Source organism: Sus scrofa, chromosome 9 (genome assembly GCF_000003025.6).
Source record: "Sus scrofa isolate TJ Tabasco breed Duroc chromosome 9, Sscrofa11.1, whole genome shotgun sequence".
In the NCBI taxonomy this organism is placed as follows: Eukaryota; Metazoa; Chordata; class Mammalia; order Artiodactyla; family Suidae; genus Sus; species Sus scrofa.
Window position 1 is genome coordinate 9,086,640 of NC_010451.4, and position 17,630 is coordinate 9,104,269.

Genomic DNA, 17,630 nt, shown 5'->3' on the forward strand with positions numbered 1-17,630 from the left:
AAGTGATAGAGTCTGATTGGCCTCCACAGCCTGGCATCTTTCTACTGTGGAAGTTACCAGGCATAACAGGTGAATGGTACAGTGCTATGTTAACAACAGATGTTTACCTGAGTGACTAGCTCAGGCATTCCTGAAACAGCAACAGGGGTCCTGAATAGCTCCCTTAGCCTATGCATGGGGAGGATTCTGCCCAGATTTGGCATTGTTAGCACATAAAATTAAGAAACATCCTATTTCCCAAGCTGAATAACTGAGGTTTTATTGTGTATTAATAGTTTTACCATATTAATAAGATTAAATATGATAATATTATCATTGTTGAAGATGGATGAGTCTAGATTCCTTCACCTAATGTTGAAGGTTCTCTATGATTTGACCCAGCCTACCTTTCTGGCCCATACAGCTCTTCTACATAAACTTGCTGCTCTAGCAGAATATATATATTCACTATCCAGCTTTCCCCCTTAAAAGAAAAATTACAATTGTGATAAAAAACACAACTCGAGGGAGTTCCCATCATGACTCCATGGAAACGAATCTGACTAGTACCCACAAGGTTGCAGGTTCTATCCTTGGCCTCGCTCAGTGGGTTAAGGATCTAGCATTGCCATGAGCTGTGGTGTAGGTCGCAGACATGGCTCAGATCTGGCATGGCTGTGGCTGTGGCGTAGGCCGGCGGCTATAGCTCCGATTTGACCCCTAGCCTGGGACCCTCCATATGCCCCAGGTATGGCCCTAAAAAGACAAAAAACAAAACAAAACAACAACAAAGCAAAGCAAAAACAACTTGAAACTTACCATTTCAGCCTTTTAAACGTGCATTTCGGTAGTATTATCACACTTCTGATCATGCTTTGCTGTTCACATGAATCGCTCCTCCTCCGTCTTTTCACTTATCTAAGTTTTACCAGTTAGATAGATGCAGCTTCATCTGCTTTCCTAAAGCCTTGCCTCTCCTACCCAGCTCTTGTTCTCTTCCTCTTATAGATGTCTGTAGCAAGGTTTGCTCGTAAGTTGCATTTGGCAATTGTTTATTTTGTGACTTTGCATTTGTCATCGTCTCTAGTTATTTAAAGTTCTTCTTAAAACTTTTTTTTGACTTTGTCTTAGCTAATAAGCTATATTAGTAAATGCTTTGGGGAGAAGGTCGCAAGTCTTTTGTGTGTGTCCATTTTCTCTCCCCATAGCACCTCCCTCTTTAACTTCCTGATCTCTGATAATGGCTTCCATTATTCTTACACATTTACGTGTGATAATTAGATGCGTTGTCACTATCACATAGAAATATCACAATGTTTTCTTCTCCCTTTGTGGATTCTACAGTTACATTACTGTTTCTTTGTTTGATGTTCGTGTTTGAAATTATAAGGCATATGCAGTCTCGTGACGTGTATTTCTCATTTAACCTAAATGGGTTCCTGTCTTAGTAAAGCAGTATCTCAGCTTATTTAAAAATATTTCCATATAATTTTGATGCCAGAATAATAATAGTGCATTGTATGGACTGTCCATAACTAGCATAATCATTCCTTTGATATTGGGCCTTGAGGTTATTCTCAGTTTCTGTTTTGCGATTATGAACAATGTTGTAGTGAACATCTTTTTATGGAAAGTTTTTTTGTACTTTAGATTATTTTCTTAGCTAAATTTCTTAGAAATTATTAGGTCACAAGTTACAAACATTTTACAAGTTCTTGGTGTGTGGGCTGTGACGTTTTTATTTCATTAGTTCTTTGCCAAAGGATTAAAGCACAGTTTGAGTTTTTATCAGCTTTTAACTTTTCCTCTGCACACTTCTTCTACCTTTCTTCCCCAGGTAAACACTGGGTTGCCTGCTGTGAATTGTTACTGACTTGGGCAAGTGGCCAAGTGAACAATTGCATTAGTTCAAGACAGTTGGTACTTGGCTGGTATTGGCACTCTTGGAGAGTTAGAAGAAGTAAACAAACAAACAAAAGATAAAATAGAAAGCACTTTAGTTTGGTTTTAGAACACATGTTGGGTTCCCTTCCCATGTTTCTACCTCCTTACTTCTAAGTAGTATTCTTAACATTGAAGTTTCTCCTTTCTCATGCTCCGTTTGATGGTAGTTCAGAAGTTTGGTGGGGAGTGTAAGGAGGTAACCTTGAGATTAATGTGGATAATGGGCTCTTCCTTCCTTGCATATGCTTTGTTGGAGAAGATGTCCTTTGTCTTCTTTTGCTGTTGCGCACCTCTGCCTCGTGCTGTCTGTGCAGCTCGTAGGTATTTGGTTTTACAACTCTTCGTTGTTTTATAGTTGTTTCACTCACATGTATTTTTTGTTTTCTAGTAAGATTGTAAGTTTCTCTCGGACTTGGACCACACATATTCTACCATTATTAGATTCCTCTTTTGACTTTCTCAAAAGAATGTTCTCTCCTTTTGTCTTCTTCCTCACTGTTCCCTCTCTAGTGCTCGTTTGTGGTTTCATGACGAAAATCTTGTCTTCTTCGCTGCTTGTGAAGAATGTAGATTGTGCCTCTGGCGATGATGGGGCAGATAGTAGCAGACCAAACTCTTGCTGAAAATAACTAGAAAAGCCTGATTTAAAAAAACAAAAAAACCCTATATGAAGGAATTGGTAAATTGCCAAGGCAGCTAGGACTTTGGACATTTGTAGATTCTTGGCAAACGGAAAGTATAGCCATTAAGAGTCAGAAAAGCCAGCAGAGTTTCTTCATGGGGCTAAGGATGCAGAAATTATAGCTCACGGCTGCCAAGGCAACCAGAACTTGAGAGGCCAGGATCCAGGGAGGAGGGGGGTACATCTTCCCGACTCCCAACTCTAGGCCTCTCCACCTGCTTTTTTTGCTCTTGAGGCATTTGATGATTCTTTAGCTCTGCAGGTAAAAGGCTAAGAAGCTTCACAGAAGGCTAATGAAAAGCAAAGCACTCTTTTAGCAGTTTTTCAGTGTTGAGGAGAAAAAAGTTCAGGACCTTCCAAGGAAGGCCGGCTTGGTAAATACCCCACACTGTCAGTTAGATCCTTAGAGGTCTGCAAACGAGTTGAATGAGCTTTCCAAGCTTTCCAAAAACTGCAGCCAACTTTGAATCGGTTCATGTCCTGATTGGTTTTTGGGGTGCTGTGCCATCATTCTAACTGCCCATCAGAGAGCATGGTGAATCCTCTAGGAATATAATATCCACAGCCTCTGTGTTTTTTCATATACAATGAATGGCATTCTAACAAAACCAGGTAAACTAAGAAACCAGAGTAGGAATAAAAGTATTGAAATAGATCTGTTGTATCCTAGTCACTGATAATTTATCCAGTCGGCCTCTAAATGAAGGACATTTAGGTTGTTTCCAGTCTTTAGAATTATGATTGATCTGCTGTGAATATTCTTATGCACACAGCCTTGTATACATGTATGATATATCATTAAGTATACCCTTATTAACTCTTGTCTGTGTCAAACTTTTTGATCCTTTCCAATATGATACATAAAAGTTTCAGATTATTTCAGTAGTTTTAAATATCTTGAATTTAGTAAAATTGAATATATATTAATATGTTTGTCATCTGAATCTATTTTTTTCTATAAACTACCCATTCACATCCTCTGTCCTTTGTTACGTAGAGTTGTTCTTTTTTTTTTTCTTTTTTCTGATATTGAAGAGGTAATAAAGAATAGTAGGTAAGAGTAGTAGGTAAGAGCACTGACCCTGGAGCTAGAGTGCCTGAGTTTAAATCATAGCTCTTTCACCCACAGCAATGGAGCCTTAGGCAACTTAAGTGCTCTGTGCTTCAGTTTCCTCATCTGTAAAATGGGGATGATAGCATCTCCCCCATTGGGTCATTATGAAGATTAGATGAGTTAAAAATATAAAGTACTTAGAAGTGGCTTGGCATAATGTTAACTGCTGCATAACTGCCAGCTATCAGAATGATGCTAGTGGTGGAAACAGAGGTGGAAATTTGCCAAAGAGATTTTATTTTTCTTTTTATGGCTGCACCTGCACCATATGGAAGTTCCTGGGGCCAGGGGTCAAATTCGACCTGCAGCTGAGGCCTGCGCCACAGCCACAGCAACACTGGATCCAGGCTGCATCTTCGACCTCTATGGCAACATTAGATCCTTAACCCACTGAGTGAGGCCAGGGATCCAACCTGCATCCTCATGGAGACAACATCGCATCCTTAACCCACTGAGCCATAATGGGAACTCCAAAAGAGATTTTTTTTTTTTAATTTACCAAAGGACAACTAGGTAATAAGTTGGAGTATTCAAATTCAGATCAAGGTCTTGGGATTCCTAAATTGAAAGTTCTATTTCATTCTGCTGTACTGATAAGAAATTGAACCTCGAGAGGTAAAAACTCAAGCATAGGCAAGTACCAAGGGATGATTACCTTTGGGTTTGAAAATTGTTAGGATAGTGTTTTCCCAATATAGTCGAGTGAGGATCTTTTTCTAATTTTGTATTGAGCATGGACATTTTGTAAATGACACTTTAATCCTGAAGGTTTTGTGCAGTTAGCGAAATGCCAGTCTTGTAGTTTGTTTTGTTTGTTTGTCTTCATTAATAACCAGTCACCCCGCCCAGAGAAGATCCTTTTCAGGAAGGGCCATCAAGGAAATATAGCTTCCTTATATCCTTAGAGAGGTTCTCTTCCTGTTAAACATGGTATAGTTGACCCTTGAACAATGCAGGGGTGAGGGGAACTGACCCCGTCTGCAAAATCTGTGTATAACCTTATGGTGGATACATGGATTTAACCAACTGCAGATTAAACCACAGATTCCACTATGGTAGTGTAGAATGTCTTTATTGAAAAAAAAACACAAAACCTGCACATAAGTGGACCTGCACTGTTCAAACCTGTGTTGTTCAAGGGTCAGATGCAGTCAGCAGAGAACAGATGTTAAGAACTTCCACTCTTGTTAATGAATCCGACTAGGAACCATGAGGTTGCGGGTTCGGTCCCTTGCTCAGTGGGTTAACGATCCGGCATTGCCGTGAGCTGTGGTGTAGGTTGCAGACGCGGCTCGGATCCCGAGTTGCTGTGGCTCTGGCGTAGGCCGGTGGCTACAGCTCCGATTGGACCCCTAGCCTGGGAACCTCCATATGCTGCGGGAGCGGCCCAAAGAAATAGAAAAAAAAAAGACAAAAAAAAAAAAAAAAAAAAAAGAACTTCCACTCTTGGATTCATTTATAGATACCAAGATACTCAGCAGCTCAGTGACACCTGAAATAATTCCTACTATTTCTTTTCTGTGAGTTGAAGGAAGGATGAGTTTGTTTGTTTTTTTTTTCTTCTGTGCTACTGAAACACTTGAAAATCCCTATAGATTCTAGGGGAGGGATTAGTGGGTTTTGGAACTAATTCCTCTGGACTGAGAAGGGTGATGTTGCTTTTTCTGGTTATTTTGACATCTTGTTGCTCCCCCCCCCCAGAGAATTTATTTTTTAGAGCAGTTTTAGTTTCACAGCAAAATTGGAAGGAAGGTACAGAGAGTTCCCTGATGATCCCTGCCCCGACCCATACATCGCTTCCTGCATTGTCACTGTCACTCCCCAGAATGGTAGATTGGTTACCAAGGGTGAACCTACAGTGACACATCATAAATCACCCAAAGTACATAGTTTGCCTTAGTGTTCACTCCTGGTGTTGTATATTTAGTGGATTTGGACAAACATGTAATGACATTTTTCCATCATTATAATGTTAGGAGTCTTTTCATTGCCCTGAGAATCCTCTGTGTTCTGCCTACTCAACTGCTGATGTTTTTTTTTTGTTTTGTTTTGTTTTTTTGTCTTTTTGCTATTTCTTTGGGCCGCTCCCGCGGCATATGGAGGTTCCCAGGCTAGTGGTTGAATCGGAGCTGTAGCCACTGGCCTACACCAGAGCCACAGCAACGCGGGATCCAAGCCGTGTCTGCAACCTACACCACAGCTCACGGCAACACCGGATCGTTAACCCACTGAGCAAGGGCAGGGACCGAACCCGCAACTTCATGGTTCCTAGTCAGATTCGTTAACCACTGCGCCACGACGGGAACTCCTGCTGATGTTTTTATTGTCTCTGTAGTTTTATCTTTTCCAGAATGTCATATATTTGGGAACACACAGTAGGTAGCATTTTCAGATTGGCTTTTCTCACTTAGTAACATGCATTAGCATTTCCTTCCATGTCTTTTCATGGCTTTGATAGCCCATTTCTTTTTAGCACTGAATAGCATTGTGTGGATTATCAACTTAATAATATAGTAGCCAATATTTTACCAGCAAAAGTGAGTTTATTTGGGAACAGCCAGAGGAATTGCAATTGGGGGTAGGCAAACTATGGCAGGCCAGAGCACAAGGAAGGGGAATTTGCTTTTATAGGGGAAAGAGGGGACTTGAGAAGGGGCTGTGATAACGAAAGAGTCCATCTGAAGAAGCTGGATGTCTGTGCACTGCTCCAATATCTGGCTGGCAGAGCTCTTGTTGAGTGGAGAGAAATTTTCTTCTTCCTGCTGGATAGTAAAGTAAGCAACACCTTTGTGTTGGAGGCATAGGTGTGCAGCTCTTCCTCTTTGGAATAACTAACAGATGCAGGGTGGGATGTGAGCACTCCCTCTACAGCCTGTCCCTACGCCAATTTTAGCTGAGGTTTCTTTAATTTCACAGTAGGTACCTCAGTTTTCTCCATTTACCAACTAAAGCATATCTTGCTTGCTTCCACGTTTGGGTGATTATAACAAAAGCTGCTATAAACATCCACGTACAGGTTTTTGTGTGGATGTAACTTTTTAACTCATTGGGGTGAAGATCAAGGAGTACAACGGCTGGATTGTATGGTAAGATTAAGTTTAGTTTTGTAAGAAATTGCCAGATGTCTTCCAAAGTGGCTCTACCGTTTTGCATTCCCAGAAGCAAAAATGGATTCTTGAGAATTCTTGTTGCTCTGCATCCTCACCAACATTTGGTATTGTCATTGTTTTGGATTTTAGCCTCTCTAATTAGGGGTACGGCGTCTTGTGTTAATTTGTAATTCCCTAATGACATATGCTGTTGAATATCTTTTCATATACTTATTTGCTAAGTGTATATCTTCTTTGATGAGGATCTGTTAAGGTCTTTGCCCATTTTTTTTTCCCCCAAAATCAGGTTGTTTTCTGATGAAGTTTTGATAGTTCTTTGTATATTTTGGATAACAGTCTTTTATCAAACACATCTATTGCAAATGTTTTTCTTCCAAGCTGTGGTTTTTCTTCTCGCTTTCTTGACGTCTTTTGCAGAGCAGAATTTTTTTTTTTTTTTTTTTTTTTTGCTATTTCTTGGGCCGCTCCCGCGGCATATGGAGGTTCCCAGGCTAGTGGTTGAATCAGAGCTGCAGCCACCGGCCTACGCCAGAGCCACAGCAACTCGGGATCCGAGCTGCGTCTGCAACCTACACCACAGCTCACGGCAACGCCGGATCGTTAACCCACTGAGCAAGGGCGGGGACCGAACCCGCAACCTTATGGTTCCTAGTCGGATTCATTAACCACTGCGCCACGACGGGAACTCCGAGAAATTTTTAATTTTAATGAAATCCAGCTTATCAATTACTTATTTTATGAATCATGTCTTTGATATTGATCTAAAAAGGTATCACATACCAGATTATCTAGATTTTTTCCTGTTGCTCTGTTTTTATAGTAGTATTGCAGAGATTTCAACCACAGCTTCAACTTGTGGAATAGAGGCAGCTTACATATGACTCTAGGAAGGCAGAGGGAAGTAAAGAGAAACTAAGAAAAGTAAAGACATCAGCAGCAGAAACTATTATTATTATAAATGATTGTTCTTTCTTTACTAAAAGTCAAGAAATCTAAAAGGTTAATCATGATTGATAAATATCTTAGCATAATTAATAATGTTGAGTGTAATATTCTTCAGAAAAAGACTTTGATTTAACAGAGGAGATTTTCACTTTTCTTGTTGTTTTCTGCTCTTTTTCTCATCATGGACCAGGTGGATTGAAATACCACATTTCATAAAACTTCAAAGAAATTATTTTGATGTTGTAACTACTCTTATGTAAGTTTAAACTTTTACTCATTATATTAGACTTTAATAGAGTATTTCAGAATTTAGGGAAACTCATTAAGTAGTGAGTGAAAATGAAATAAAAATATTATTACAGGGAGTCCCTGTTATGGCTCAGGGGTAACAAATGCTGCCAATATCCATGAGGATGCACCTTCGATCCCTGGCCTCGCCCAGTGGCTTAAGGATCTGGGGTTGCTGTGAGCTGTGATGTAGGTCACATATACGGCTCAAATCCCAAGTTGCTCTGGCTGTGATGTACACTGGTGGCTACAGCTCTGATTTGACCCCTAGCCTGGGAACTTCATATGCCTCGGGTGCGGCCCTAAAGAAACAAACAAAAAAGTTATTACAGGCATACTTTGGAGATATTTCAAGTTTGGCTCCATACCACTACAATAAAGCAAATATATCAATAAAGTGAGTCACATGAATTTTTGGTTTCCCAGTGTATATAAAAGTTTAGGGTTTTACTATGCTATAGTCTATTAAGTGTGCAATAGCATTATGTCTTAAAAAAACAATATACATACCTTAATTTAAAATACTTTATTACTCAAAAAAACCCAAAATAAAAATACTGTATTTCTAAAAAATGCCGATCATCATCTGACAACACAGGGTTGCCATAAACCTTAAATTTGTGTGAACTGCAAGAAAGCAGAGTAAAGCCAGGTGTACCTGTACTGAATCATTAACTTTAGAAGTTATCTGGTGTGTTGTCTGCATTTCTCCAGTAGAAACGGAGATTTGGGGAGATATTAGTCCATGATATATATGTGTGTTTGTGTGTCTCAGGAGGGCTCCAAGACCGCCCCCTCCCACACACAGATTCAGTGAGTTACTAGGAGGACTCAGCATGTAGTCCTACTAAGCATATAGTCCAGCATGTAGTCCTCATGGTTAGCATTCATTACAGTGAAAGGATACAGGTTAAAATCAACAAAGGGAGAGGACAAAGTCCAAGGGAAACCAGGCATAAGCTTCTAGAGTTCTCTCTCTGTCGAGTCTCACAGGATGTGCTTAATTCTGCCAGCAACAAGTTGTGACAATATGTGTTAAATGGTGCCAACCAGAGAAACATCTTAGAGACTCAGTGCCCAGAGTTTTTACTGTAGGCTGATCATGTAGGGACTGTCTGCCTAGCATGTACCAAAATTCCAGAACCCCAGCAGGAAAGAAGGTCTTCCATATAACTATGTTTAAAACAACAGTTTTAGTATAGTGGACCTGTACCTAATCAGGGAGGGGGGAGCTGTCCTGAAATCCAAGTCCTTAGGCATTAGCCAAGGGCCAACCCTGTAAGCAGGTCTTTTAAGATAGGCATTTAGACCTGCCGTTGTTAAGTCTTTTCTGTTTTCTCTCTGTGTGTGTATGTGTGCAGCATTTAGCATACAGTGTGTTCAGATTAAATGTCAGCTGTTTTTATTTATTATAGGGACTCTTCATTGATTGCTACTAATCCTGTTTTTGTAAAAATTCAGTTTATTAAAAAGAATGTACCTTCGCTGCTTCCAGAATGATGGTGGGTTTGGATTTACCTGCTTTTCCATTTTGTTGTAGTACATTAAACTAGTCAACAGAGATAAAAACTGCATGACACAGGTTATGTTTGAGATGGTATTTTTCCAACCTTTATTGAGATACAATTGGCATATAATTGTGTTTATGTCAGTAGTATGTTTGAGGTATACTGATACATTTATATACTGCAAAAATGACTATCTTCGTAGTGTTAGCTAACAACTCCATCATCTCACATAAATACCAATTCTCTTAGCAACTTTCAAGTATATAATACAGCACTTTGAACTATAGTCACCATACTGGACATCAGATCCCCAAAACTTATCTACAGTATAACTGCAACTTTATACACTTTGACTAGATCTCCCCATTTCCCCCATTCCTAGAACCTGGCTGGCAACCATCTCTAGTTCTATAAATTCATATTTTTATATTTCATATATAAATGAGTTCATACAATGTTTGTCTTTTTTGTCTGACTTATTGCATTTATTTCATTGAGACTTATTTCACAAGGTCCATCCACTTTGCTGCAAATGGCAGGATCTCCTTCTCTCTTTCTTTATTTGCTTTTTTTTGGCCGCACCTGCAGCATATGAAGTTTCTGCGCTAGGAGTCGAATCAGAGCGTCAGTTGCCAGCCTATGCCACAACCACAGCAATACTGGATCCAAGCTGCATCTGCGACTTATGCCACAGCTTGTGACAGCGCCAGACCCTTAACCCACTGAGCGAGGCCAGGGATCAAACCCGTATCCTCACTGAAACTATGTTGGGTCCTTAAGGCTCTGAGCCACAGTGAGAACTCCTCCTTTTTTTAATGGATGATAATATTCATATGTGTATTTATATGTCACATCTTTAACCATTTATCCATCAATGGACACTTAGGTTGTTTCTGTATCTTGGGTATTGTGAATAATGCTACAGTAACCATGGGAATTCTGATGCCTGTTCTGATTCTTTTTTTTTAATTACTCAATGAATTTTATTACATTTATAGTTGTACAACGTACTAGTACTACAATTAAGTGTGGTCTTTTGCATTCCTGTGAGGTAGATGTGGCCAGTATTTTAATTTCCATTAAAATACTGTGATAGATGAGGCCAAGGCAGAGAAGTTTGGAATTTCTAAATACTCTTACTTACTTGATAGTTCAGATTATCAGAACTTAATATGTTGGTTTTGCCAAGCCAGTAGGGGGAAATATGGAATTTTGGGAGTTTTTGTTGTGGCTCAGTGGTAGTGAGCCTGACTAGTATCCATGAGGAGGCAGGTTCGATCTCTGGCCTCACTCAGTGGGTTAAGGATCCCGCATTGCCATCAGCTGCAATGTAGGTTGCATTCCTGGCTTGGATCTGGCATTACTGTGGCTGGAGTGTAGGCCAGCAGCTGCAGCTCCTGACTCCTAGCCTGCTAACTTCCATATTCTGTGAGTAGGGCCCTAAAAAGACCACAAAAAATTCTTTTTCTTTTTTTTTTTTTTGCCTTGTTGACATTTCTAGAGGGCATTACTAAACCAAGAAATAGGATTAAATATTTAAGTTAATATCATATTGGATCATTTATAATCTTTTATGCTTACCTGTTTTTGTATTCAAGCATTATTTTGTTGACTGTGTAGTTTTTTGAGCTTTTGGGCATGATGCCAGTTCATACAGCATAGTCCTGTTGGAGGAAAAAGTCACAAAACGTGGCTATTTAGCATTTTGTATATATATATATATATATATACATATATATTTTTTTTTTGGGGGGGGGCTATTAAGAGCTGTGCCTGTGGCATATGAAAGTTCTCAGGCTAGGGGTCCATTTGGAGCCACAGCAGTTCGGGATCCGGGCTGCGTCTGTGACCTACACCACAGCTCATGGCAATGCTGGATCCCTAACCCACTGAGCAAGGCCAGGGATTGAACCTGCAGCCTCATGTATACTAGTCAGGTTCATTTCCGCTGCGCCACAACGGGAACTCCAGCATTTTGTATTCTTGTCTTTTTTTTTTTTTTTTTTTTTTTTTTTTTTTTTTTTTTTTTTTTGGTCTTTTTGTCTTTTTTAGGGCCACACCTGTGGCATATGGAGGTTCCCAGGCTAGGGGACCAATCAGAACTGTAGCCACCGGCCTACGCCAGAGCCACAGCAACAAGGGCTCCAAGCCACGTCTGCGACCTACATCACAGCTCATAGCAACGCGGGATCCTTAACCCAGTGAGCGAGGCCAGGGATTGAACCTGAGTCCTCATGGATGCTAGTCGGATTCCTTTCCACTGAGCCACAATGGGAACTCCAGCATATTGTGTTCTTAAAGCATTAAACATCATTAATCTTAATCCAAGAGTAAAATAATCTCTTTCAGTTCTGATTTTGGTGAATATAAATTAGTACTTCATCCCTACCTCTGCCATTACCTTTTATTCTCAAATGAGCCAAGGCATAGTAATATTTCATTACTACATGAAGTTCCTACTTGGCCTTATGTGTGAGATTTCTTAGTAAGTGTCCCAAAGTGAATTTAACTGCCATATAATGTATATATCAAAGCCACTGGATCATAATTTTTGTTTCTTGTAAGTTGCACCTGCAAATAAATCAGACCAAACTACCATTTATTTATCCTACCAACACCAAAGACTATTTTATAGTTATTAGATTCTACTGCTTGCCACTCTACTGGCTGAAAATAGTTTATAGAGTGTTTTCACTCATTATATTCATTTGATCCTTGTAATTGCCTGTCATGATAGATATTATTCTGATTTTACAGAAGAGGCAGTTGAGAATGACTTATCCAAGTCTTTGGAAGCTTCTAAATTGGGGAGCAGGCTTTTAATTTTATAGTGTTTACACTATATAATGAAGATGTAAAGGTCTCTGGACATTTCTTCTAAATGTCAGCAAGAACTATTCTAGAGAAAGCAAATTCTCCAAAAGTAAGTAAAAGTTATAATCATTTTTAGCAGGCTATCACTAAAATATTTTGTTCCTTTGTGTTGGATGGTAGACTTATTAAAAGTCTGAATAAGATTATGTTCATTATGTTCCTTCCAAATAAAAATATAATAGATTTAGAATTTTTAAAAGTAGGTATGAAAAGAATCTTATACTTTGTACCAGAAGAAATTATGATAGAATTTGTTATAGCCTGAAGGTATTTCCAAATGTGATGCAAAATGCAGAAGCCATAAAGGAGTTTGATTAATATAACTATATAAAAATCACCACCATAGGCAAAGTCGAGACCGATAATAAACTAGGAAAAGTGTTGCTCTTCATGTGACATAGGCGTAACTTTCCTTATATAGAGAGAGCTTTAACAAATCAAGAAGAAAAAGTTAACTCCAGGGAGTTCCCATTGTGGCTCAGTAGAAACGAACCCAACCAGTATCCATGAGGACGCAGGTCCAATCCCTGGCCTTGCTCACTGGGTCAGGAGCCGGCATTGCTGTGAGCTGTGGTGTGGGTTGCAGATCCACGGCTTGGATCTGCTGTGGCTGTGACTGTGGCTGTGGCGTAGGCTAGCAGCTGTAGCTCCAGTTGGATGCCTAGCCTGGGAATTTCCATATGCCTCAGGTATGGCCTAAAAAGCAAAAAAAAAAAAAAAAGCAAAAAAAAAAAGAAAGAAAAAGAAAAAAGAAAGAAAGAAAAAGTTCACTCCAACAGGAATAAAAGAAATGCATTTACATTTCATATCAGAGGAAATGCAGTTATTCAAACATATGAAAAGTACTCGATTTTACTCATAAAATAAGTACATAAGACATAAAATTTCACCTGGTAGATTGGCAAAGCTAAAATTTTCAATACTCACTGTGTTGGAAAAGCTGTGAGGAAAGGGCACTCTGATGCGTTGCTGGTAGAACTATAAATCTGTAGAGGTTTTATGAAGGGGGTTTGTTATTGTCGGTCAGAGTTACAGAAGCACCTATTCTTTGACCCAGCAATTCTGATTTCCGCAATTTAACCTGTGGATGTGCTTGCAGACATGCAAAATGATCATTCATTATAACATGGTTTTTAATAGTGTCTGGAGATTTAAACTCACCTTGATATCTCTAATTTTGCCCTCCTTTTTATTCTTGTTATTTGTCTTCTCTCTTTTTTTATTCTTTCCATTTCTCAAAGTGTAGTTGATTTACAGTGTTTCTCTCTTTTTTCTTAGTTTTAATAGTGTTTTATTTATTGGTCATCTCACAGTACCATGTTCAAAACAGAATCAGCCAGTGTTGCTAGTTTTAATCAGCAGAAGTCTACTCTGGCAAATTTAAGCAGAAAAGGAATTTATTGAGGAAGAATATTGGGTAACCCAGAGTAATCAGCCAGGTAGCTAGAGAACTTGATTTGGAAAATGGCAGATAAGTTCCAAGAGCAAAGTCTGTATAATATGAATTCTTTGCAATTTTTTGCAACTTCTTTGTGAACTAATGTATTTATAATTGTTCCCTGTTTGCTTTAAGGAATATATATTTTGTTCACTGAGTCCATACGTGTATATAGATATTATCAAGTTTGTTAATTTTATATTTCAATTTTTCTGTATTTTTATTACATTTTGATCTGCCTGATCTACATGTGTTTAATTGTGGTATGTTAAATTTTTTATTATAATTTTAGATTTATTCTCTTATAATCTTATTGTTTCTTGCTCTGTTGAAGATTCATACAAGTTCATAATTATTACATCTTCTTTAATGGGTTGCCTTTATCATCTTTGTGTAATTTCCCTCTTTTTTCCTGTTGATTTTCTCTTAATTTTGCCATGGAATAGTTCTGTGGCCTTAGGCATGGCATTAACTTCAAATTTTCCTCATTATAAAATAGGTATTAAAAACTACCTTATAAAGCAGCTGTGAAGATTCACTGACAAAATTTGTATAAAGTATCTTTCAGGTAATATGTTTCTCCGTAAGTGGATTAAAAGTACATTTTTGCCTTAAGGGTTTTGCTTTTCCCTCCCTTCTTCTGCTCCTCTTATAAAGCATCTAATTTTAAATACTGTTTGCCTGCAATTAGAAATGTGCTTAAGCAATATGACTAAGATAGTCATCAGGACTTTTTCCTTTTTCTTTTCCCTTTTTTTTGGCTGCTCCCATGGCATGTGGAGATTCCTAGGGCAGGGATCTAATCTGGGTCACAGCAGCAGCCCAGACCCCTGCAGTGACAATGCCAGGTCCCTAACCCACCGCGCCACAAGGAAACTTCTGGCATTTTTTTTTTTTTTAGGGCCACATCCTCAGCATATGGAGGGACTAGGGACTGAATCAGAGCTGCAGCTGCCCACCTACACCACAGCCACAGCAACATGGGATCTGGGCCGCATCTGTGACCTACACTGCAGCTCACGGCAAAGCCAGATCTCTGACCCACTGACCAGGGCCAGGGATCGAACCCGCATCCTCATGGATACTAGACGGATTTGTTCCTACTGCGCCACAATGGGAACTCTTTTTTTTTTTTTTTTTTTTTTTTAAAGTAGGTGAAGGTGATGGAATGTTTGCTCCTAAGCCCAGGGTCTAACAATTCTCTACTGCTTGGTAGAGCTTTAAGTTACTGTTCTCTGCATCTGCATTAGGTTCAGGGTTTCTGTCTAAGTCTCTTCTACATTTCTTTGGTGGGTATGAGTCTTTATAAAATAGTTGAAAAAGGACAAAAGTCAACTTTTTGAGGAGCCTACTTTTCTATAACAAATATTATCAGCCTGAATGGGAAGTAGAGTTATTAGTAAGTCTAGAATAGTTTTTAAACAGTAAATGTACGTAGAATTATGCAGAAATGTTGTCATGTACTTTTAAGGAGGCAGAAGTGTGTATTTCCCCCCCCCCCCCCCCCGCCCACTGAGGCATTTTATTTGCATGTGTGTATTATATGCCTGGAGAAAGAATCTGAGGATTTTCCCTCCTGAGTGTTTTCCTCTTGCTTCTTCATGGTCGGTGATGCCAGCGGAGGTTGTCAGTACAGTGAAACCAAACTGACAGGACGGGAGCAGGTTATTCTGCCATTTTTCTAGATCTTCGAGTTGCCCATCGCATCTGGGACTCATCACTCCATACTTTATTTAGCCTGCCTGTGAGGTTCACGGCGGTTTTCCCAGCTTTATGATCATCCATGATTTCAAACTTGGCCAGTGGAACCACGCTTCATCATCACAGTTAGAAACTGGATGATGGGAGTGGGAATGAATCTGACTAGTATCCATGAGGATCTAGGTTCCATCCCTGGCCTCACTCACTGGGTCGGGGTCCCACATTGCCCTGAGCTGTGGTATGGGTCGCAGATGCGGCTCCGGTCCAGCGTTGCTATGCCTGTAGGGCCGGTGGCTGTGGTGTAGGCTGCAAATGGAGCTCTGATTCAACCCCTAGCCTGAGAACTTGCATATGCTGCAGGTGAGGACCTAAAAAGACAAAAAAAAAAAAAAAAAGAAAAAGTGGATGATGACTTCGGAGCATGGCCTAAGAACCTGGCCTTTACTTCTCTTTTCGACGACATCAGCCAGAATGCTCATACTCACTGTACGGTGGCCTGGACGGATGGTGGAAAGAGATGGGGGGTGCGAGCACAGGGAGTTATTCTCCTTCCTCTTTGATAGCATTTAGGGCTTATCATTTATTTCTGTTCTTAAGTTGGATTTTTATTACCTGTATATGTAACCAATATGTATTGTGTACCTCTTGTGGGCCTGGATGTATGGAGAAGGGGAGAAAACAGAATTTTAGTTGAGAAAACAGCATAAAAAGGTCTGAAAGTATATTATATACATATATAGTAACTAGATAGTCAAGAGTTGAGAGATGCAGTGCTTTAGAAAGTTAAAGTTGTCATCAGTCTCTGCAGAACCTTGAGTGACATTTTGAAGAGTTTTGACTTTATACTATGAGCTGAACAAAACCACCAAAGGCTTTGAGGATAAAAAAAAAATCAGGTCGTATAATGAAAATATTTATAGGTTATAGACAGGAAAATATTCTGTTGCTCATCTTGAAAAGAAGTAGAAATACATAGTATTATGAGTAGAACTTTAGCTCATTTAAAATGGTATTTGGTGACATTGCCCTAAGAGCTTTAAATACAGTTTTCCTTGAGGTCTTTTAACATGTTTCTTTACCAGGGAGACCCTTCAGGACCTCTCCACCTAAAATAACCTTTTTTCTTCTATCCTATGTTTACTTTCCTCGACAGCCATTAGTACCACCAGTTGTATTATATACATACGTTTGTTTGTTGTCTAGTTCTCTTCACAGTACTGTAAGCTGCATGAGAGCAAGGACTGTATTTATTCAGTCCTTCTCCCCAGTGCTTAGAAATGTGCCTGGTTTATACCCTTTAATAAATATTTGTTGAATGAATGAGCGAATATTCAAGTTGTGGGAGATGAGCACAATTTCTCTGTGGTTTATGCTTGAGGGCAGCAGTAGGACAAGGGCTTGGTTCCTTCCTAGAAGATTCTGTTAACAGTTGTTTTCTTTTCCCTTCTCTCCAGAGTTTATATTCAGAGCACCAATCAAATTAAGCAAGCCTGGGGGACTTCGTGAGGAATATGAAAGCCTGAGAAGGGTATAGTATACATATTGTTATGCCATTCATTTTCTTAAAGCAAATTGTAATAATGACATTAAAGAATAGTTTGTGGGAGTTTCGGTTTACTAGGGGTTTTAAAGATTTATGATGTCTTTCTCTACCCTACCTTATACAGTTCCAGTTAGATTCTGTAGCTGTAATGGAAGTAGAGTATACTAACTAAGAACCCCTTTTTAAGCTCTTCTTTGAAAGATGAAAATATTGCTCACAGGGCCTATCACACACCTTCTGCAATATCTGGCCACCAGGAGAGGTATTCGTGGCATTTAACTGTTAGTTAAAAGTTAACATTTAAGCTTTAATAATCATAGCTCTATTATTTTTCCTTATCTTGTAGGGTTCCTCTAATTACATGTAGCTGGTTATCTTTAGTCCTTTCACTTTAGTAAGTATTCCAGAAGAACTGTAACTTAGACTAGTAAGGGGGTAGGGAATAATTCGTTCGTTAGAGAACATTTACCATCGGAAAGCTTTTAGCTGTGTCCACATCATCTT

General features: G+C 39.3%; 1 protein-coding gene across 6 annotated transcripts in view; it reads left to right on the forward strand.

Annotated features, from left to right (window-relative positions):
- Positions 1-17,630, forward strand: part of RNF169 (ring finger protein 169) — a 107,592-nt gene that overhangs the window by 16,864 nt on the left and 73,098 nt on the right. For all 6 annotated transcript variants that reach the window (XM_021062504.1, XM_021062508.1, XM_021062509.1 and 3 more), the window contains exon 2: positions 17,038-17,111. In XM_021062504.1, the coding sequence (XP_020918163.1) occupies positions 17,038-17,111 (74 nt within the window). The remainder of the gene's footprint in view (positions 1-17,037; positions 17,112-17,630) is intronic.